Raw genomic sequence first — 24,441 nt, forward strand, 5'->3', positions numbered from 1 at the left:
TTTATATTTTAACAAAAAAATTGGATTATGTTTTTTTTTTTTGCATCAAAGTAAAAAAAAAAAGTATTTTTTCATAAATAAAAAAAAAGACCACCTGGTCTTCAAGTGGTTAAAAATGTATATTTATTTATATTTTAAAACCAAACCTGGAAGCAGGGTACAAGGGGGAGGGACCAAGAGGAATCCAATTTACTATCTTTTTAACAGAACACGCCGAGCAAGGACCGCCTGCACGCAGGGAAAGAGAGAGAGTAATCTGAAGCACTATGCTGCAATGGCAGAGGTACCGCGAAGCAGCGGGTAAGCTAGGTTTGTCTCTATGGGGCTTCCGTAGTACAGGATGTCGCACATGCGAATTAGCATTCCGGACGGGGGGGGTAGAGCGCCGAGCATGCGCAGTGGCATTGTTGTCCTCGGTGTAGGAGCAGGAGCACGATAGGGAAGAGAATGTCGGGGGGACCGCCGGTGCAGATTAGTATCGAGTCCTCGGCGGAGAAGCAGGTCCAGGAGGTGGGCCTGGATGGCTCGGAGACCTATGTACAGCCGCTGTCCATGTCCCAGAACCTGGCCCGCCTGGCACAGCGCATAGACTTCCAGCAGGAGTCCGAGGAGGAGGATGACCACCAGGGGGCAGCACCGCGGGAAAATGACTGGGGGGAGCCTGAGGACGATGAGGGTGAGGAGGAGCCTGGGACCCCCCCTTTGTGTATATCTCTACCCCCCCCCCCCCCAATACATTGTATTCACTGATATCCCCCAGTATACAGTATACCTCCTGTATATAGTATATACTTCTCCCTACCCCCCCAGTACTCTGTATACAATGTATATATACTCCCCCCCCCATATCCCCCTCTATATACCCCCAGTACTCTGTATACAATGTATATATACTCCCCCCCCCCATATCCCCCTCTATATGCCCCCAGTACTCTGTATACAATGTATTCCCCCTGTATATGATATATACTCCCCCCATATCCCCCTCTATATGCCCCCAGTACTCTGTATACAATGTATTCCCCCTGTATATGATATATATACTCCCCCCCCATATCCCCCTCTATATGCCCCCAGTACTCTGTATACAATGTATTCCCCCTGTATATGATATATACTCCCCCCATATCCCCCTCTATATGCCCCCAGTACTCTGTATACAATGTATTCCTCCTGTATATGATATATACTCCCCCCCATATCCCCCTCTATATGCCCCCAGTACTCTGTATACAATGTATTCCCCCTGTATATGATATATACTCCCCCCCATATCCCCCTCTATATGTCCCCAGTACTCTGTATACAATGTATTCCTCCTGTATATGATATATACTCCCCCCCATATCCCCCTCTATATGTCCCCAGTACTCTGTATACCTCTCTGCCCCTCCTGTATATGATATATACTCCCCCCTACTCCCTTCTATATCCCCTCAGTACTCTGTATACAATGTATTCCTCTCTGCCCCTCCTGTATATGATATATTCCTCTCCCTCTCTGCAGTACATTCTTCCCTGCCCCCCCTCCTGTATCTAATGTATTTTCTGTCTGCTCTACCCCCCTCAATGTACAATGGATTCCTCTGGCCCCTCTGTATATAGATGTATTCATCTATATACCCCCAGTATACCGTAACCCTGTATACACATGGGGGCTTTTAAAAATCTCTGCTGCTAGTTTCAGTAGCTGTGACATTAAAGCGGAGCTGTACACCCATTGGCTGCCGCGATGCAGCATCCAGGTGTTTCCGCCGCTGACATTTCCAGCACCCCGACTTGTGGGTATCGATCACCATTGGCTTCTTTCGATATGACGACATTCCTGCGCATGCGTGGGACTGCAGTCGGCTTCAGCATTTCCAAATTTTTACAATGTACAGCGGAGCGCACAAGCGGGTAGGTGACTTTTAAAGTAGGAGTTCAGCCAAAGCTCGTTTGGCTGTCCTTCTCCTATGGATCAGAGGAGTGTAGTTTGTTCTGCACTCCAGTGACCCGTTTTTAGCTGACAGTGTCCTGAAGTCGGCTGACGTCGCAGAGCTGGTGTTCCGTTAGAAGCGGCAACCCTCTCAGATTAGGTAACAGAAGTGACATTCTGTCAGCTGCGCATGCGTCCACCACTACCAGGTTTGCTCATCTGACAGAACACCTGCAGTCAGAAGGAGGCAGCAGACATCTTACTACACCCAGCTACGTCTTGAATTTAACAGTAATTTTCGCAATAAAGTGAGCGCATCTAAATCTAGTATATTGATATCTGTGATGCCGTTTGCATGTTTCATTTTGAAAGGCTAAAGGTTTAGCACTGACCCTTGCAGTTTGTACCAACAGGGCCTCCGCCACCTTCCTACTGCTGGCGTCCAGCTTCTTTCACAATGTAACATCCAAACGACGTCGCAGATATCGGCATTCTATATTTTTTTTATACGGCCATGTTGGTACACCCTGCAAGGCTCAGTGCTAAACCTTTAGCCTTTCAAAATTAAACATGCAAACGGCATCACAGATATCAATATACCGTATATACTCGAGTATAAGCCGACCCGAATATAAGCCGAGGCACCTAATTTTACCACAAAAAAATGGGAAAACGTATTGATTCGAGTATAAGCCTAGGGTGTCCATATGCATGCCTCATTGTGCCCATGTGCATGCTTTACTGTGCCCATGACTAGACTGACGTTTAACAAGGGAGTCTATGGAAGGGGTGCTCGGTTGTAGGTCCCCGGACAACAAACTTTGCACACTTATAGAGGAAGAATGGAGCTACGTGTGTGCCAAGTTTGGCCGGTACCGGGTCCCCAAAATCCAGGAGATCAAGCACAAAAAGGTGACTCGAGTATAAGCCGAGGGGGGCATTTTCAGCACATTTTTTGTGCTGAAAAACTCGGCTTATACTCGAGTATATGCGGTACTAGATTTATATGCGCTTACTTTATTGCAAAAATGACTGTTAAATTCAAGACGTAGCTGGATGTAGTAAGATGACTGCTGGTGTTTTGTCAGATGAGCAAACCTGGTAGTGGTGTACGCATGCGCAGCTGACATAATGTCACTTCCGTTACCTAATCTGGCGCGTCGCCGATTCTGGCAGAACACCGGTCCAGGCTCGGGCAAGGTCATGACACCGGAGTCGGGATCCGCTCACATGTCCAAATCAGCACCTGGCTCATCCGCTCAGCGAGCCGCTCCCGCCCCCTCTACAGCTCAGCGCTCCAGTGAGCGCTGGAGGGGCAGAGCAGAGAGCGGTGACTAACAGTCACCAGCTCTCTGCTGACGGAGCCCTAAGAACTGAGTGATCGGCGGTGTTCGATCGCTCGGTTCTCAGTGCTGGAGCCAGCGGGGGATTGATGCAACATGCACTTAGGTAAGTATGATTGTGGAAAAAAAAATCCCCAACTTCAAGTCATATACTGTACCACAATTATTTGTATACTCTAGTTTTAGCAAGATATAAAGTACAGTGTGTGTTTGTGTGTGTGTGTGTGTGTGTGTGTGTGTGTGTTTTTATATATATATATATATATATATATATATATATATATATATATATTATATAATCCTAAATACCGTTTTGCATAGCTATGCTGTGTGGTCACGTGATGGCGACGTATCGCCATACGTCTGTTTTTAGTGGATCAGGTTGGATGTCAGCGGACATATCTCTGCTGACATCAGACACTCCATAGAGATGTATGGAGCGGCCGTTCAGGTACGCCGTCAAAACTGACAAGCAGACCTGAACGGTATGTCCGTGTGAAAGGGGCCTAACATGTTTTTTTTTTTTAAAAACAAACCTTTACATATCCATTAATGTTTTGCATATCTATCCATGCATAAGGGGCCAGCCTGAAGTGATCAATCAGGACTTAATTTCCTAATTAAAGTTCCACTTTCAGCCAGTTCTTAAAGCGGGAGTTCACCCATTTAAAAAAAAAAAAAAAATCTCCCCTTAGCTTCCTGCTCGTTCGGTCTAGGGGAATCGGCTATTTATATTAAAATAGGTGCAGTACTTACCCGTTTTCGAGCTGCATCTTCTTCCGTCGCTTTCGGGTATGGGTCTTCGGGAGCGGGCGTTCCTTCTTGATTGACATTCTTCCGAGAGGCTTCCGACGGTCGCATCCATCGCGTCACTCGTAGCCGAAAGAAGCCGAACGTCGGTGCGGCTCTATACTGCGCCTGCGCACCGACGTTCGGCTTCTTTCGGAAAATCGTGACGCGATGGATGCGACCGTCGGAAGCCTCTCGGAAGACTGTCAATCAAGAAGGACCGCCCATTCCCGAAGCCCATACCCGGAAGCGACGGAGAGGATGCGTCTCGTAAACGGGTAAGTACTGCACATATTTTAAAATAAATTGCCGATTCCCCTAGTAATAACGAGCAGGAAGCGAAGGGGGAAAAGTGCCCTCTAAGGGTGAACCCCCGCTTTAATAGAACTACTTTTACAAATTACCTTTAGTTCACAGATGAGGAAGTGGGCGGTAAATAATGTGCTATTAACCACTTGGCACCTAGAGTATGTCATACGACGTCCTGGGTTTGTGGTGGTATATCTGAATGATGGGTGCAGCTACAGGCAACATTCAGATATTGCTGTTTTCAGCCGGAAATTCCCTATACCAGTGATGGCAAACCTTGGCACCCCAGATGTTTTGGAACTACATTTCCCATGATGTTCACCTACACTGCAGAGTGCATGAGCATCATGGGAAATGTAGTTCCAAAACATCTGGGGTGCCAAGGTTCGCCATCACTGCCCTATACCATAAGAATGATCATAGCGGCTGTTCCGACTCTTGATTGCTGTTACGAGCGGCGAAAGGGGACGTCCCCCTCCTGTGCTTCTCCTGGCTCACCGCTGCGATCCGTGAGTCAGAGACTGGATCCGCCGCCCCGGATGATGATCATAGAGATTTATGACGTCAAGCCAGGCCTCTGCATTCCAAAAAAACGGCATTACTTCGGCTGTGAAGCGGTGATCGTTTTTTTATTTTAGGCTTCCCAGACTAGTGGTGGGATGTGGGGTCTTATTGACCCCATGTCTCACTGTAAAGAGGTCCTGTCATGTCATATTCCTATTTCAAGGGATGTTTACTTTCCTTGTAATAGGAATAAAAGTGATCAATCCCTTTTTTGTTTTTTTTTAAGTGTCAAAAAAACAAAACACATTTAAGTAAAATTAACAATAAAAGGTATTCAAACCACACATGTGAGGTGTCGCCGTGAACGGTAGAGTGAGAACAATAATTCTAGACTCTAGACCTCCTCTGTAACTCAAAACATATAACCAGTAAAAAAAAATTAAAGCGTCGCCTATGGGGATTTTTAAGTACCAAAGTTTGGCGCCATTCCACGAGTGTGTTCAATTTTGAAGCGTATCTATTTACTCGGCGTAACTTCATCTTTCACATTATGCAAAAAAATTGGGTTAACTTTACTGTTGTTTTTTTTTTTTTCTTTTTTTAAAGCACAAAACAGTTTTTAAAAAAAATAAATAAATGCGTTTGAAAAATTGCTGTGCAAATACTGTGTGAGATAAAGTTGCAATGACTGCCATTGTATTCTCTAGGGTCTCTGCTAATATATATATATATCTATGTATGTCATTTTCTAGCAAAAAAAATGATGATTTTTACATGTAGGAGCGAAGTGTCAGAATTGGCCTGGGCTTCAAGTGGTTAAAGTAAAACATTTTTTTTAATTAAAATAAAAAACATGATCTACTTACCTGGAATGCTTTTGCGCAGTGCGGTCCCTTAACTCTTTATTGGTGGTCTGCCACACAGCTAATCACCTGGAAATCCTGATTGGTCTTCCTTATGTAATGGCTAACAGCCCCCTTTGCCAGTGGAAATAGGGCCTATATCCCTTTATAAGCCGAATCCCCAAATTTATATCCCTCATGTGCCCTCCATAATGTTCTTGTTTCTGTTGCAGGTTTGATCAAGTTTCAGCCATCACTTTGGCCCTGGGACTCGGTGAGGAACCATCTGCGCGGAACTCTGACGGAGATGTGTGTATTGCATGACGTGCTGACTATAGTGAAGGACAAGAGGTACATGCACCTGGACCCAGTCTCCCAGGAAGCCCTCACCCCTAAGCAGGTATTACCAGGGACATTTCTAGGGTTTGTCTCTTCTCACTGCAGCTTTGTCACTTTAATTCGGATGTTAGGAGTGCCTTCTCTTGACTGCAAAGTAACCTACATAGTTACATGGTAGGTGAGGTTGAAAAAAGACACAACTCCATCACGTCCAACCTATGTGTGTGATTATAACCTGTCCTTCATATTGAGAGGTCTCTACAGTATAATCACCTCCTGTTCTACCTACCCAGGAATTTTAAAGTGGAACTAAACCCTCCTGGATCTAAATCTGGCCATACATTATACAATGTTCTTGTTCAATTTCCTTTAGATTTACCTTTTATGTAGTGCCAGGGCCTGCCTGATTGCATACAATCCCCCGCTTCCGGGAATGGACTCCTGTGGGAGTCACGCCTCTAACCCCCCCCCCCCCCCCGCTGTCTTCTGAGAAACATACTGGTCCCAGGAGACAGCGGGGACCAGTAATGATGTGCTGTGCGACTTGCATGCGCAGTAGGGAACCGGGCAGTGAAGCCGCAACGCTTCACTTCCTGATTCCCTCACCGAGGATGGCGGCGGGGGCAGCCGAGAGACGAGCGATTGCTCGGCTTCGACTGCCGACATCATGGGCATGCTGGACAGGTAAGTGTCCGTTTTAGTATAAGCAGATTCAACTTTGTCATTAAAGCGGAGGTCCACCCGAAAAATGTTTTTTCTCTTATCGTCCATGGACGGACACAGCTCCTTAAATCTTGACAAGTGGGTTATGTTCCCTGTTTACAGGAGAGGACTAGGCAGAAACATGTTAAATAGTTAAATACATGTTACATTAACAGAGTTGAACAGCCCCGCCCAGGGGGCGGTCCCTCCAGACATAACCCTCCTCACTGCAGCTTGCAGCCCCAGTTTCGTTCTGCCTAGCAAAGGAGAAGGACGTATGGCTCCCTTTGGGCCCAGCGCCCTGAGGAGAAATTTTATTTTATTTTACTTTACTTTTTCTTGAAGAATCTTCTTTCAACTGTTGGCTGAGAGACAGGCTGGATATTATAGATCCTTGTAGTCTACTCAGTCCGACCAGCAAGCGTGGGCACACCTTTGCAAAGAGGCTTGGTCTGCCACGCCATACCTCATGACTCCTGAGGTGGCCGGTGAGCTTTGCTCCGAGGTCCACATATGACTGAGCTGTGGTGTTGTCTCAATCACAGTGGACCGGGCCGACAGCTACCTCCATTGCGGTTGTAGGTCTGTCAGGAATGCGTCAGCGAGTCCTCGCTCGGACGGGTAAGTACAGTCCCTCCTGCTTCGGTGGGTTGGTACAGCTGGGCATTCCTGGGGTTTGGGGGTCCCTTCCCCTTACTTCCCTGCTCCTTTCCCTTGCTGCATTGCTAACACTTGCTGCTGTCAGGGAGGAGGGGGCCTTCCTGAGGGGACTGTGTTATCTGGCCTGTGTTTTCCTTTTTTGTATTGGGCTTTCCTGTGAGGTAAAAAGCCTTGTGATGAGCACAGATGTTTATGATTATACTTCAGCAGACGCTGACTGATTGGTGACACCTGTAATGGTTTTGCTTTTTATGCTGTATCTGTGACTTGTCCTTAAATAAAACAGCCCTAGGAGGCTTTTCCTGTTTAAACACAGGTCCCTGCAAAAGTTACCTCACGGTTCTTTTCCTCTCACAGGCAGCACTGGGCAGTCTCCTCCTGAGGGAGTCCCCTGGTTACCCCTGGTCAGCGCAGCAAGTGAGTGAGAGGCCCTGTATGGGGCTCTAGGAGCTTTTGTCTATTTGTATGGACAGGTGTGCATATTATAATACACACTATGTAAATATTGGAGTCAGTATCTGTGTCCTTCCCCACATGCTGGTGGTGGCAGCAGGTGTTAGCACCTGTGATTCCCACAGAGTTTTTATTGTTAGTCCTGGACACAGTTTGTGCCAGGGTGGGGGTGGACTGCGGGCGGGCGGTAAAAGAGTGCCCCCTTCCCCCGTTATCCCCTGGGGAATGCTCTGTTATGGAGCCATGGACTAGGTACCTAGTTAAAAAAAAAAAAAAAAAAAAAAAGGCAGAATAAGGCATTTATGGGTGCGCTTTTTACTGCTGCAAGGGACTCTCCTAAGCTGCATAGTGCAGCTGGGTTTCCGCCGAGGGCTCGGTCTTTTTTGGATCACACAAATCAGACCGCTGTGTAGGTTTTTTCCTTCTGTGCCCTTCTTTGATAACTTCTGAGATGCGGAATGAGAAAAGCCACTGAGGGCTTTTGTAGTCCCTCACCGCCGGGCGGGAACCCCTACTTGTATGGATCTGACTGATAGAAGATCCGAAGTACTGACCCGTTCCATGTTTACCATGCTGGGGTCTGGCTTGCGGCCTATTGTGGCCACTACACTGGGGTCTCAGTGGTCGCTGGCGCTATTTTTTTGGGAGATTTTTCAATTACATTGAAAACTCCCATTGGCGCCCATTTTGTCGTAGCCACGCTATGCAGCTTACATTGTGCTGGCCTTTTTCCTGTGGCCGCGTTCTGAACGCTCGGCGGCCATCTTGGAGTAGTCCTGACCCCTAGTGCTGTATACAACTCACAGAGTGAGCATTTTGCACCAGACAGTGGAGGAGCACCGACTCTCTCCTGAGGTTATTAGCCTAGCGGACCAGCTGGTCCAGGGCCTCATATAGGTCTGTGATGCTTCATTGAATGCTGCGCCCTTGTTATCCAGGGCGTCTGTTTCAGAATGGTTTTATGCACACGGTGGTGTAGTGCTTAACTCCATTACTTGGCAGCAAAAGAGTCATTGGTTCAAATCTGCACACTGACGCCAATCTGCCTGGAGCTTGCATTGTCGCTCCCTGTGTCTGTGTGGGTTTCCTCCGGGTACTCCGGTTTCCTCCAAAGACATGTGTGCATACACCTACATAATATACATACACACTATGTGTGTGTGTATTATTTAGGGGCAACCCTCCCAGGCCGTCAAAGGCCCAGCTGGGGGACTAATCTGTCCCTGGGTGCATAAGCCGATCACGCCGGCACCCAAATCCTGCCAATGTATATAGCCTTCCCTCCCTGTCTCTAGGTGGGAGGGGCGGCTTGCAGGTTCACAATTCAGTGAAACCTCCCTGCTCTACGACTAGTGGGTCTGCGAGGTGGTCTCTTCGGAGTACTAGATAGGGTTTCCTCCTATCCACAGAACAAAGTTCTGTCCTTGTGTCTTCCCCTCCCGGCACGTCGGTCTGCCTTGGGCAGTGTGGGATTTGCTAAGCTGCAAGGTAATTTTACCTTTCCTGCAGGACGAGAGTTTTGGGGTTTTCTATGGGCCTCAGGCCCTAAATACCTTTGTGAACGTCGGGTAGTTCCGCATGGAATCCATTTGTTCGGTGGTAGCTGCGCTTCATCCGGGGGATGTCCTGACGTCCTCGGACATCAGGGACGCATACATGCATGTCCCGTTTTGCACATGTCACAGTGTTTTTTTTTCTGTGCTTCGTGATGAGAGAAGGGTCTCTGTCAGCCTGTGGCCCTCCCTTTTGATCTGGCGTCAGCACCATGGGTTTTCAGCTAGGAGCTCGCACTTATTTGAATTTTGTTGGGACAGCGAGGCTTTGCCTCATTGGCTACTTTGACGACTTTCTTCTGAGAGCAGCTTCTGTCTCCGACCTAGTGGATAGGTTATTCCCATTCAGACCCTCCGAAGATTCGGGTGGATGTTAAACGTTTAGGCCAGAAAGTGTAGCTCAGTGGCAGCAAGCCTGCCCTACATGTGTGCGACCCAGGGTTCAAATTATGGGCATGCTAGGTTCCGACTCAGCGTTGGAGTATCTAGTGTTGATCCAGACTCCTCAGTGGCAAAGGTCCTTCTTCCCCTGGAGAAATTGCAGACTCTTCAGTCTGCGGAGAAGGTATTGGCATCACGCAATCGGTCTTCTCTCCGGGCGCCTGCTGGTTCATGGTCTGTGGGTAGCCTACTTCAAGGTGGTACAGTATTCCCAGTTCCACACCCTGGTTTTCCAGTGGAACTACTGTCCAGGTGGTAAAAATCTCTTGTCTCTGAAATCATTAGATTCCTGTGCGCCACCTAGTCAGAGTCTCTCTGAGTTGGTGACAGAGATTCCCGACTCTTCGGTCCGGGAAGTTGTTCCTTCCTTCCAGTGGTCGGTGTTTACGACGAATGCCAGCTCACGGGTTGTGAACCTGGAGGTTCACAAAACTGGGGGGTCCAGTCGGCCCTGAGTCGCTGGACTTGCGTGGACCTATGACCACACCTCCTTGAATGTGTCTGGTCTCGGTAGCTACCCAGGGTCGGGCCTGGCTAGTGCCTGGTGGAAGACCGCCTGGGAATACCAGGTGCTGTCTACTGTTCATTGTCCTACTATTTTAGGCGATCAGGCTATGCTTCTCCTTGTGGTCGACCAATCTGGTTTCAGCCGGACAACGCCACGGCCGTGGCTTCAGTCTACCATCAGGTATGCCGGCAGGCAGACTACTGGAGTCGCCAGATGCTGGACCAGGGCGACTGGTCTTTGTGCTTGGGGTGTTTCGGCTCCCTTGCAGGAGGTGAGCCTCACATGGCATGGATCTCCTGGCAGCTTGTCTCCGCCGCAAGGGTGTCAGTTAGTGGCCAGGTCTAGTGATCTTGTACAGACGCGTCAGTCGCGCTGGTGGCCCTGTGGGGTCTGTATCGGTGATTTTTTGCCATTCCTCCATGGTAGTTGCTTCCTCGGCCGCTCCACAGAGTGGATGCTGAGGAGATCCCGATGATTCTAATCGCTCCAGATTACTCTCGGCGTCCTTGGTACGCTGATATCGGGCGCCTGGTAGCGGAGGCACCCTGGCGATTGCCAGGGCAGGAGGTTCCTGTCTCAAGGTCCCATACTTCCTCCTGTTGTACAGTCACTGACTTGCTTAACATGGTTATTGGAAGCCAGACTTTAGGTGACCAGGGTCTGTCTGACTCGGTCATCTCAACAGGGCACCGTAGTCTTCTTCCGGAGGATCTACCGTCGCACCTCTCTTGGTGCGAAGGGATGGAGTGACGTCCACGGGCGTACTTTCAATGTCCAGGGTCCTGCTGTTTTTAAAGCTTGGATTGGATCTAAAAATTGCTTAAAGCACCGTTTGGGGGCAGATTTCAGCCTTGGCTGTGTTCTTTTAGTGGCCTTTTTGCGGCCCGTTCCCTGGTGGGTCCCCTTTTTTTGTGTGCAAGGGGTTTGTCATATACTTTCCCCTCTTGGCCCATCTCTTCCCCCATGAGTTTTGACTCTGGTGCTCTCGGTTCTTCAGGAACCTTCCTTTTGGAAACATCAGAGAGATTTTCTCTTGACACTATCTCAGAAGGTGGCCCCTTTAGTGGCCTTTACCTCTGTTAGAGGGGTTTCTGAGTTGGCGGTCTTGTCTTGCAAGCCGCCATGCTTGATCCCCCATAAGGATTAGGTGATGGTGCGCCCGCGACCTTCCCTTCTTCCGAAGGAGGTTTCGGCCTTTCATACTTTAGGCGTGGTACGCGCTTTGCGGGTATACCAGCCTACTACGGCTCCATTTCGGAGCTTCTGACTCTCTTTTGTGTCGGTGTCTGGTCCACAAAAGGGCCTGGCGGTCTCGTCGACCACCATTTCTCGGTGGATCGGGCAGGCCGTCATACAGGCCTATGCTCCTAAGGGCGGGCCCCCCTTTCCGGTCACGGCACTTTCGACCAGGGCAATTGGTGCTTCCTGGGTTTTTTTTTTTTTTCCCGACATCATGCGTCGGTCTCACAGGTGTGCGAGGCGGCGATTTGCTCGTCCGTTCACGCTTTTTCCAGAATTTACATGGTTGCTGTGAGTGCATCTTATGATGTTTTTTTCAGCCGCTAGTTTTTGCCGGCGGCTGTTTAAAGTTGCACCTCCTCCGTTGAGGAGCTCTGCTTGTTTTGGGGTGAAGTTAAAATTGTTTTTACTGATATATTTCCCACCCCTCGTTTTTTGACACTGCTTGGGGACGTCCCACTTGTCAAGATTTAAGGAGCTGTGTCCGTCCATGGACGATAAGAGAAAATAGGATTTTTTGTACTCACCGTAAAATCCTTTTCTCTGAAGTCCATGGACGGACACAGCTCCCACCCCTCCTTTTTAGGTTTGTACTGCTTGTTACGAACTGAGGCTGCAAGCTGCAGTGAGGAGGGTTATGTCTGGAGGGACCGCCCCCTGGGCGGGGCTGTTCAACTCTGTTAATGTAACATGTATTTAACTATTTAACATGTTTCTGCCTAGTCCTCTCCTGTAAACAGGGAACATAACCCACTTGTCAAGATTTAAGGAGCTGTGTCCGTCCATGGACTTCAGAGAAAAGGATTTTACGGTGAGTACAAAAAATCCTATTTTTTTTTAAAAGCCAGCAGCTACAAATACTGCAGCTGCTGGCTGAGGGGTGGACCTCCGCTTTAATGAGAAAGTTGAATCTGCTTATATTTTGTCTCCCCATTGACATGCCAACTATTTTATATACCTCTTTTGGACCCATGTCATCACTGGGTTGGTCTCTCTCTCTTATGCAGTACAGATAGGACGGGGTAAACTTGTCTTGAGATGGTGGGGAGGCATTAACTTTTATTGTTATTAAGTGGTCTTGCATAGCAAGATCACTTATTGTTCTCTCACATATATATTATTATTCTTATTATAGCCAAATTTGCCACCCTAACTGCTCCCACAGTTTTTACACTACATAGACGAGTAAAATATCACTTTTCCCACATTTTGTTATGTTACAGCCTTATTAAATGGATTAAAATAATTATTTTCTTTAAAATTCTACAAACAATACCCCATAATGACAACGTGAAAGAAGTTTATTCGAAATCTTTGCAAATTTATTAAAAACAAAAAATGAAAAAAATCCCATGTACATAAGTAATCACAGCCTCATCAGTGCCCACCAGTGCAGCCAATCAGTGAAGCCTATTAGTGCCCACCAGTTCAGCCTGTCGGTGCCACCTCATTAGTGTCCACCAGTGCTGCCTATCCGTGTCCACCAGTGCAGCCTGTCGGTGCCCACCAGTTCAGCCTAACAATGTCCTTCAAGTTTTTTTTTGATGGACATCGTGCCGGTCCTGAGGAGTTGCAGGCATGGGTTTTTAGGCAAGGCTTCGGCCTAGTCCGCGAGGCCGGACTAGGTCGAAACCGCGGCCTTGCCTAAAAACTCCTGCCTGCAACTCCTCAGGACAGGCGCAATGTCCATCAAAAAAAAACTTGATTCGAATCGTAAATTGAGTTTTTTATAAAAGAAATCTCCCAGTTCTGCCGACTTCTTCCTGACAGGCTCTGCACGTGGGCTGTGCGAACACGCTGGAGCTCATCCTTACTGCTTAATTGATGAAGAAATAATGGAGTAGCCCACACCTAGCAATGAAACAGCTTTTGATTCAATTGTCCAATTACTTTTGGTCCCTTGATAAAGGGGGGGGAGAGAGGGGGACGTGGATATTTTGGTAAATACCCTTAAACTAAAATTGTGTTCAAATATATATGGACCTAAGTGTATCTCCTAAACGTTCATGTTTAGGAGATATTTACACTACCTATAGATGAGCCTTATTATAGGCTTATCTATAGGTAAAAGTACCGTGTGGAACTTCCACTTTTAAGACTGTCAGCAGATTGGACTCTGTAAACTCAGAAGTGCCTAAAAATAGAGAGAAACTGAGTATTTTAAACTGTATATACACTTATTTTTAATATTTTACATAGCTTTACCTGCAAAAGGTGCAAGCCTGAAGTGATCTAGCAGGACCTAATTTTCTGACCAAAGTTCCACTTTAAAGTAGAACTGAACTCAAAAGTTCAGCTTTGTTGTAAAGAAACTTTTGAATTGTGCCTGAACAGTAACCTGAAATGTACTTGTACTTAGTACCTAGGCGCTCCTGTGCCTGCAGCTTCATAGCTGTATATCCGCAGTATGAGATCTAAGGCACTGCTTCCTCTGACTGCTAATCTCAGGAGATTTGGAGTTGCTCACTGTTCTTGCTGGAGGTTTAGACATGAGGAAGCACAACCCTGCCTCCACCTTCACATAGGTACAGAACAAGACATGGTAAGTTTAGTAAAGAGGAAAAGATGAGCTGTAGGGGATTCCCGGCAATCCAAGTGACTAGTCGGTTGCCCTCTGTTTGACTTTTTAACCCAACTTCCAGAGTTCAGGTAGGTTAGGAGTCGGAGAAAAGTCAGAGCCAAGTCAGCAAATCGGTTATCCGCGTACCTCTTTCAGGTCAGTGAGTTAAAGGGGTTGTAAAGGTTTGTTTTTAAATTTCTAAATGGGCTCCTTCAAGCTAGAGCATTGTTTGTTCACTTACCTTTTTCTTCAATTTCCCTTCTAAATGTTTTTTTTCTTTGTCTGAATTTATCACTTCCTGTTCCTCCTCAGTAAGCTGTTCTGACTGACTTTCCACCACTTGGATGATGGTGGAAAGCTTACTGAGGAGAAACAGGAAGTACGAAATTCAGACCATGTAAAAAAACATTTAGAAGGAAATCCCAAGGAAAATGTAAGTGAACCAACAATGCACTGGCTTAAAGGAAACTATTTAGAAAATAAAAAACGAACCTTTACAACCCCTTTAAAGTTTTGAATCCAAAGAGTCAACAACAGCAGCCTGTCATATTTATCTCCTGATAGGTTCCCTTAAAGGTTATTTTTGATGTACTGATAGGATCTGCCGACACCTTTCAAGGATATTAAGTTGCGGTGGATCATAAATGAATGAACAGGGGTCATTTTGTCTTTTCAGAATCAGCACAGCCTTTTACTGGTTTCCAAGAGGAAATCCCTCTTTGGGGCAGCACAGATCCTAAGTAAAGGAGCCGAGCGTCTGTCAAAGTCCGTAGCAGAGAACCTGGAGAACAAGCGCCAGCGAGACTTTAATTCTGAATTGCTGAGGTTACGGCAGCATTGGAAGCTGAGGAAGCTTGGAGACAAAATCCTGGGAGACCTGAGCTTCAGGAGTGCAGGTAACATTCAGAATAAATACAACTGGGTGTCTGTAGAACCTTTTTCTCATGGCAGTGCTTCCGTTGTCAGTAGTAGCACTGTGGACAGAGGCATCCTAGAAGTCTTTCAGAGGGCAAGTGGATAAAATATTTCCATCAGGTGGCTTTGTGTTTTTTTATATATCGGATCGATGCTCCATACACCTAGGTGAGTATATTGCTTTTTTTTTTTTCTACTGACTGTACTTCTCTTTTAACTACTTAAAGCGGGGGTTCCCCCTAAAACTACTTTCTAGTATTACAATGTCCCGACACATTACAATACAATTATGCCTATGGTCATTTTTTGCAATACGGCACTATATCGTTTTAACGGACGATTGCGCGGTCGTGTGACGTTGTACTGAAACAAAATGTATGTCCCCCCCCCCCCCCCCCCACAAATAGAGCTTTCTTTTGGTGGTGTTTGATGACCTTTGCTGTTTTTTTTTTTTCTTTTTTTTTTGCGCAAAAAAAAAATCGTACATTTTGAGAAAAATATATATATTTTTTGCTATAATGAATATCCCAAAAAAAAAAATGTCTTCATCAGTTTCGGCCGATGTGTATTTTTTTGGTAAAAAAAAGTATCACAATAAGCGTACAGTAAAACCTTGGTTTGAGATCATTTTGCAAGACAAGCAAAATGTTTTAATACATTTTTGCATTGGTATACAAGCGATGTCTTGATATAAGAGTAGCGTCATGTCACAACTGAGTATAAAAGAGAAGAGAGGCACCTCTAATTGTAGCAGTATGATTGCGTTTTAATGAAGGTACAACATTTAGTAACTTATTGCGTACACACGGTCGGTTTTTGTGATGGAAAAAAAAACTTCATTTTTTTTAGCATGGAAAAAAAACAAAGTTTTTCAAACTTCATTTTAAAAAACGACGTTGCCTACACACCATCGTTTTTTCAAAATTCTCTAGCAAAGCGTGGTTACGTTTAGCACGTACGGCGGCACTCTGTTCCATTCAAGCTCGCGTCATAACTTGCTTCTGAGCATGCGCGGGTTTAAAAACGTTGTTTTAGCCTACACACGGTCATTTTTTATGACAAAAAAAAAACATTTTTTTAAAAACGATATAAAAAATTAAAGCATGGTCGAATTTTTTTTGTAGTCCTTTTTTCAGAAGACATAAAACAACGTTTTCCCCACTCACGGTCATTTTAAATGACGTTTTTAAAAATGTCGTTTTTTTTCCATCACAAAAAACGACCATGTGTACGCGGCATTAGAGGTGCCTCGCTTCTCTTTTATACCCTGTAAAAAAAAATCTTTGATATGCAAGTGCTTTGGATTACAAGCATGTTTCTGGAACGAATTTTGCTCGCAAACCAAGGTTTTACTGTATATTGATTGGTTTGCACAAAAGTTATAATGTCTACAAAATCGGGGAAAGATTTATGGCTTTTTTTTTTGTGACTCGTGCACGAAACGACGTACGGGTACAACGTCTTGCGCAATAGGGCCACCCAGCCGCAGTATATATGCGGTCGGCGATCCTAAAGTGGTTAAGGCAGGCGATTATCTGCGTTGGAAAATTAAGCTACGCTGACACCTGTGCTTGAGATTTCATTGCAGTGGTGCTGCCAGCTTGATCAGAGAGAGTAAGGCACTCACTATATTTCACTGAATAGGAAAGACGGGGTTGAGTGATGGCGCTGCAGTTCTTTCGAAAACAAGTCTGCCATGGCACGCCACATATTTTTGTTCTATTAGGTTCCACTAAGTACAGAGAGATGTAAAATATTTTTCAGCCGGTTTCAGCTGCATCAAGAGGCATCTTCACATCCTCAAAGGGTGGTAGGGGTATGCCATCGGTGATTATTTTGGTGGATCCCACGGTACACGTGTGGTAAGCAGGCATCACAGGGCTCCCATTGCCTCCTGCAAATGCATAAACACGCTCTCTTGGCTTGAAAAATATTTTGAGTCAGTCAAATTGTTCCTGTACACTTCACCTCATGGTATGGCCAACTTTAGTTTAGTTCGCCCCTAGCTTCCAAAATCCTCAAATAGTCACAGCAACATTTTTAGGTTTCCTCCTCCTCTGTGCTCATTTATCCATGCCCTTTCTTTTTGCTATTTTATTTTTTATGTAGGCTCGCTCTTTCCTCATCATGGAACATTTGAGGTCATAAAGAATACGGACCTTGATCTGGATAAGAAAATGCCTGAGGACTACTGCCCGCTGGATGTCCATATCCCCAGTGACTTGGAAGGCTCTGCGTATTTAAAGGTCTGTGTAACTCAAACCGTACTCTTGGAAAAAGTCTTTCTCAAATCAAGATGAGCAAATCCATTTGTGATTCATCACCTTTTAGACTTCTTTTGACTGCCCACAATAGATCTACATAATCAATATGACACTCAAAGGTGCCCCCCTGGATTTGGGATCATTTTGTAACCACAGCCCCTAAAAAACATTAAGTCTTTTGTAATTGTAGATAATAATAAAAAAATAATTACTTGGTCACAGTCAGATTAAAAAAGCCTTTGATGAAGCAAAATTGGGGGAACACTTTGAGATTTTTTTTAGGTATACAGTGTGTGGGTGTGTTCTATATAGGCTTTCTTCCCTCTTAACGATCGATACCACAAAGGCGCTCCACTGACCATGTGACCGCCCCTCTAGGTGAGATCATGTACAATGGTTCAGCTTTATACAACACTTTTTGCATGGGAAAGGGAAGTGAGGGCCAAGGTAAGTATTTTTTTTTACTTAAAGCCTACCCTAGACTAAAAAAGAATCTAAACCAGGGCTTGACAAATTTTCTTGGAATCTAGGAGCACTAAAAAAGTTAGGAGCCAGGAACGCGCCCCGTCCCGCCGTTCTCACGGGCAGAAGCGAACGCATACATGAGTAGTGCCTGCATATGAAAGCGGACATGTGAGGTATCGCCGCGATTGTTGGAGCGAGAGCAATAATTCTAGCCCTAGACCTCCTCTGTAACTCAAAACATGCAACCTGTAGATTTTTTTTAAACGTTGCCTATGGAGATTTTAAAGGGTAAAAGTTTGTCGCCATTCCACGAGCGGATGCAATTTTGAAGCGTGACATGTTGGGTATCAATTTACTCGGCGTAACATTATCTTTCACAATATAAAAAAAAATTGGGCTAACTTTACTGGTGTCTTATTTTTTTAATTTAAAAACAGTGTATTATTTGCCAAAAAAGTGCGCTTGTAAGACCGCTGCACAAATAGGGTGTGACAAAGTATTGCAACGACCGCCATTTTTTTCTCCAGGGTGTTAGAATAAAAAATATATATAATGTTTGGGGGTTCTAATCTGAGGGAAAGAGATGGCAGTGAAAACAGACAGGAAGTTTCATTAGCATTGCTGGTTGTCTTGTCATACCAACGGCCACCACAAGATGGCGCCAGATCACAGAAGGAAGCATAGGCCTGCAGAAGGCCGCAAAGCTGCGGCCTCAATTACCGTCCGGTGTGGCCCGACACGATCGTGCGGCGAGGGCGCACGGAGACACAGATAACCCCAGCTGTGCCGCTAATTATAGTCGCAATGGCGACCTGGTGCCGGGGGTTTGTCGAACCCTGATCTAAACCTTGCTATCTGGGAAAGGGGCGTGGTGGTGGGGGAACATTTTTTTTTTTTCCTATGGCTGACTAGAATTCAGTTTACTCTCCCTTTTAGTGGGGCTCTGTCTGCGCTGCAAGACCTCACTGCTCAATTAGGTCTTGGTGGCATGGAAAAGTTCACTATATTGTCAAAAGTATTGGGACACCTGCCTTTACACGCAAATTGGCACCCCAATACTTTTGGCAATATAGCATATATTTCCTTGTGCAATCCTCAGCACTGCTAAACCAGTCCATGCAACCTCTTCTCTGGTGGTTTGAGGTGCTGACGATTAGATGGGAGGACACCAAGGGACAGTCCAAAGCTGGGGCATGGGGGAGTGCAAATTGGGTAAGTAAAATAACTTTTTCTTTCCCCTAGAGTCTAGACTGAATGAGCAGTTAACCTTTACAGTGCTTACGCAGCCCCACTGCCAGGGAGAATTGTGAAGTTTCCTGAAGTTGAGCTTTGATAGAGTGAGTAAATGGGGTCTATAAAGCAGAGGCAGGGTGAGAGCGCAGGGTACGTGCACTGTGATGATCGCCATCTAGCGTTCATTTGTGGTATTGCACTAGTGTCTGGATCTCTTAATACCACGCCAAAGTCAGGCTGCCATGGAAAAAGTTGGTGTGATTTGTTTTAAGAGTGCACAATACAACGATGCTTGAACAAAAATAGGCTGCATGGTCGAGTTGCCAGAAAGAAGCCTTAACTGCGCCAATGTCTCAAAAAAGCTTGGTTACAATATGCCCGACAACACCTTGACATGCCTCTCCGGCCTTTTTTGTGAAATTTGAGCAGTAATAGCTTCCTTCTGGCAACTCGACCATGCAGCTCATTTTTGTCCAAGCATCGTTGTATTGTGCGCCTTAAAGACAAATCACACCGTCTTTTTCCATAGCAGCCTGACTTTGGCTTGGTATCAAGAGATCCAGACACACTAGTGCAATACCACAAATGAACGCTAGATGGAGATCATCACAGTGCACGTACCCTGTGCTTTCTCACCCTGCCTCTGCTTTATAGACCCCAAGTATTGTGCTCCTTAAAAACAATCGCATTGTCTTTTTTTAGCGCAATCTCTATTTGTACTAAGTTTACCTGTGGGCTTTTCTTTGTATCCTAAATAATTCCTCTGGCAGTTGTAGCTGCAATCTTTCTTGACCTTGCAGAAAGATGGAGCCGACAACACTGTAATTCGTATTCGTATTTATTGACTACATAAGAGTGAACAAAAACAAAGATGGCGCGTTTTTGTGAGAGAGCCTTAGTCGTAGCACCAATCTTTCTTTCTTTAATTCTTGGCCTACCTGACTTTTGGCTTGCTATTAGGAGATCTCTGAATTATCCACTCCTTAAGTGATTGAACAGTACTGACTTGCATATATTCAAGGCTTTGGATATCTTTTCGTATCCTTTTCCATCTTTATAAAGTTCTATTACCTTGTTACGCAGGTTTTTTGACAGTTTTCTGCTCCCCATGGCTCAGTGTATAGCCTGTGTGCATCCACAGAGTTAACAAACGCATTGATGAATTCAGACACTAATCGCAATCTAAAAAGCCACAGATGTGGATAATTAACCTTTTTTAATTGCCATTTTAACCTGTGTGTGCCACTTTCTGTGTCTGTACCAAGGCCAAACATTCCAGAGTACGTAAACTTTTTATCAGTGCCACTTGGGTGAGTTCTGTTAATATTATGATTTAAAAGGAGCCAAACAAATATGTGATAATAAATGGCTTCATGTGATTGCTATCCTTTTAAATAAGATTTTTTTTCCCGCATTATCAGTCATATATTCAATATTCATGCCAACATTTCAAGATTTCTGCCAGGGTATGCAAACTTTTGAGCACAACTGTAAGTTTTTACTTCTGGTTTTGCTTGAATGGAATTTGCTTTTCCATTATCACAGGATGATTTTAATTAACCACTTGCTGCCAAATCACATACTAAGTACGTCATTTGAATTCAAGTGGTTGTAATTGTGTGCTCCCTGTAGCTGCAGGCATCACCCCCGGTATCGTGTGTGTTTTTTTTTTTTTATTTATTTTTTTTTTTTTTAGAGCCGCCTAGCTGGTCTCTTGTAGCATTTGTAGCGGCTAACAAGCTGCTAGATTGCAATTACTATTGCTCAGGCTCTCCCGTTCCAGCCAGCACGTCTGCCAGGTTGTCTGAGACCCATACAAACCCGGGATCAGCTTTGATCAGGTCTCCGCTATGGTAACCTTGAAGCGATTACATCACTTCCGGTTTACCCGGATGTCAGCGGTGCCATTTCTTGGAAAAAAATATTCTAAAACACTGGTTTTGGTGTTTTGAATGCTTTCAACCCAGATCCATCCATAAAGAGTAAATGTCACATGCCTATTGCTGTCACAAGGAATGTTTACATTCCTTGTGACAGTGATTAAAAAAAAAATGTAAAGCAACAGTGTAAAAATAAAATACATTAACAATTTAGAAAAAAAATGTGTCCTTGTCCGTCCCCCCTATGCTAGCGCGCAAAGGTAAATACGCACGTCAGTCCCACACACAAACAGAAAGTGGTAAAGTGTCGCCTATGGATAATCTAATTTACGTTGTTGGTCGCTGTTGCACGGGCATGCGCAATTTTAAAGTGCGACATGCTTGGTATCTATTTTACTCGACTTGGCATCATCTTTTATTTTTTTTTAAGAAATTGGGTTATGTGCTTTTTTTTTTTTTTTTTTGCATTAAAAAAAGTGTATTTTTTTCCCAAAAGTTGCATTTAAAAATAACGCTGTGCAAATAACGTGTGACGCAAGCAATTGCAAAACCCACCAATTTTATTCTCTAGGGCCTCTGCTTTAAAAAATATATATAATGTTTGGGGGGTTCTATATAATTTTCTAGCAACAAATACTGATTTGTTACATGTAAACAAAAACTGCCAGAAAAGGCCTGGTCTTCAATAATTAATGTATTTTTGTTGATTTTTGCAGGTTTCCATTCAGAAGCAATCCCCAGACATTGGTGACCTGGGAACAGTGAATTTGTTCAAACGTCCTGTACCTAAAGCAAAACCAGGTACATGTTATGTCTTTATCATTCAGCGCATATTGATATTGTTTTACAGCAGGGTAACCATTCATTGCTAGCTTGACACAAAATAAAATGACCTTACGCTATCAAAAATTTAATTGTTTGCCTATAGATATATATATATATATATATATATATATATATATATATATATTATTATTATTTCAAGAGGAACAAAACGGCCAAATGTATAACTTTGAAACGTATGTAAGTTTACATGTTCTGAACAACAGGACAGGCAACACAGCTTCAGTGTACCTGAGCGCAAAGATGTAATGCTTAACCACTTCAGCCCCGGAAGAATTTACCCCCTTAAAGGGGTTGTAAAGGTACAAGGGAGGGGGCGAGCACGTCACTCCACACCAGGGAGAAAGCCTCACATTACTGTGTTGAGTTGCAGACACAAGAACAGAAAGTGAGGATTTCTCAGAAGAAATAAATTAATTTCAAAAGCAAAATGGAAGGATGAGGTAAGTGAAGGAGGATTGCACTAAGGTAAAGGAAGCTATTTAGGAAAAAAAAAAAAATTACCTTTACAACCAGCTGATTCCATACAGAGCACACACACAGAGAGACTGCACGACGAGTCTGCTCTCACCTCTCAGGGCTAGAACTGGTTGCCAGTAGCTATCGGCGCGTGCTCCTAGTAGTAGGACGTGTGGCTCCTGGCCCCCAGACAGGCAGGGTTCTCTCCAACTCCCCTGCCACAGCTTCTAAGACAAGCGGACCAGCGTTTCTCCCTTCCCCCCTGGCCTCCCTCATTTTTCCGCAGGCATCACCTCCCAGGAGCCTCACAAGGTAAGCCCCTGGGCTATCCATCTCCCTTGGGATCGTTTGCGGCCGTCCTTTTCAGGACAAGCCGCAGCCGCGGCCTTATTTAGCGGTAAACGGACAGTCGTTTTTTGTCTTCATCTTCCCATACAGCCAGCACACCATTTCCAGCCCTCCGCTCCAGCCATCCAGGCAGCACAACCTAGCGGCGAGACTCGCGGCGGCCGCGTTTTAGGAAAGTCTGCGGCTTCAGCTTCGCGCCGCACCTACTCCCAAGCCATCCCCCCCCCATCAAACATCACAAAACCCCCCCTTGCCCCAGGAGGATCCCCATCCTTGCCCCTAGGTACCCTTGAGTCTCCTTAGGCTGTGCGGACCCACCCAGACGCACAACCCCCGGCTTGGGCCTGATCTCAGGTGGTGGCCATCTTGGTACACCCCAGCAACTGGTATCCTCTATCATTCACCCCACACTCCCCCTTCCACAACCCAAAAGCTGGGAATTGGCTTCCCATCTGTGAACCCAAGAGGGAGTACACCCCCCCCCCCCCCCTCATTCAGCCCTAATAATTATTCACCAGCATTTGGCACTTGATCCAGGGCTCGCCCGATCGCCCTTGAGGGGTCAGGAAGGAATTTTTTTCCTTGTCGCTGCATATTGGCTTAGCTCGGCTAGGCTTTTTTCGCCTTCCTCTTGATCAAACAGGGAGGGAGGATTCAGTGAGTTGGGCAACCCACTTGGAATCTTCCTTCCCATTGTCATTGGAAACCTACCCTGTTAAACATCATCCCTCCGGCGTCCTGCGATTATGGCTAATCTGAGTTACTCTGCAGAAACCATTTGGAGCCTAAAACCATTCTCCTCAATACTACCTACCGTCATCAAAAAAGCTCTAAGAACTGAGCAACTGTTTAGAATCGATCGACAGTCAAAATCCACACCCATTTTCCCCAGCCAAAGCACATATCATGCGCCTTGATCAACACAAGATCGGCAGTAAGACACCGACAAGAAATCCATGATTTCATCCTACAACAAGATTTAGACTGCCTCTTTATCACAGAAAGCTGGTTAACAGAGGACTGCAACACCATTCTAGGAGAACTGGTGCCAGTAAATTACCGCATTCAAACGGAAAACAGAGTGGGGCAAAGAGGAGGAGGCCTGGCGGTAATCCATAAGACTCACCTCTCGATCACTAAACCAGTCCTTCAGTACTCACTTCCATTCATGGAAACCCTCTCCCTGCAACTGCAAACAAATCTCCAGGACACTGTCCATATCCTTCTCTGCTATAGACCACCCGGGCCAAAAACGCACCTGCTCACGTCATTGACGGAGTTCATCTCCACCTATACCCTAAACATCAACCACCTCCTGCTGCTCGGGGATTTCAACCTCTGGGCCAACTCCTCACTGGACCCCGTCACCGACTCCTGCATCGACCATCTGGAAGGATTAGGTCTGCAGCAACTAGTACATGGGCCCACTCATGCCTCAGGTCACACACTCAATCTCATTTTAAAACAAGATTTGGAAATTAACATCCTGAGCCTCAACCATGAACAGATCACCATGCAATTAAATTCACAATTACAGTACTAAAAATGCCCCCTCAAAAAAACAATAAAACCGGTGACGAGTCACTCGACCAGATCCCAGAAGAAGCTCCACTCGGAACTCTTTAAAACTACATTAGGGAAAAAAATAAAAAAAAGCCAACAACATCAAACAGCCACAGAAACTCTACGCCATCAACAAGGCGCTACTACAGTCGGCTGACTTAGTAGCACCAAAACGCAAAACATACATCCGGAAAAACAACTCCAGCTGGTTTAATAACCAGCTGTCGTTGCTAAAACAAGAGCGTAGAAAAGGGGAAGCAGCCTGGAAACAAAGGGCTTCAGAGGAAAACCCACACCATCTATAAGGTAAT

General features: G+C 45.4%; 1 protein-coding gene across 2 annotated transcripts in view; it reads left to right on the forward strand.

The window, feature by feature from the left end:
* The first annotated feature begins 222 nt into the window (after positions 1-222).
* Positions 223-24,441, forward strand: part of MED17 (mediator complex subunit 17) — a 57,601-nt gene continuing 33,382 nt past the window's right edge. The window contains exons 1-5 of one of the 2 annotated variants that reach the window (XM_040340149.1): positions 223-300; positions 5,939-6,105; positions 14,837-15,056; positions 17,185-17,321; positions 21,634-21,718. In XM_040340149.1, coding sequence (XP_040196083.1) covers positions 267-300; positions 5,939-6,105; positions 14,837-15,056; positions 17,185-17,321; positions 21,634-21,718 — 643 coding nt within the window. In that variant the 5' untranslated portion in view covers positions 223-266. Of the gene's footprint in view, positions 301-382; positions 677-5,938; positions 6,106-14,836; positions 15,057-17,184; positions 17,322-21,633; positions 21,719-24,441 lie in introns of those variants that run through there. The other variant, XM_040340148.1, reaches the window with a different exon arrangement.

Source organism: Rana temporaria, chromosome 2 (assembly GCF_905171775.1).
Source record: "Rana temporaria chromosome 2, aRanTem1.1, whole genome shotgun sequence".
NCBI classification, from domain to species: Eukaryota; Metazoa; Chordata; class Amphibia; order Anura; family Ranidae; genus Rana; species Rana temporaria.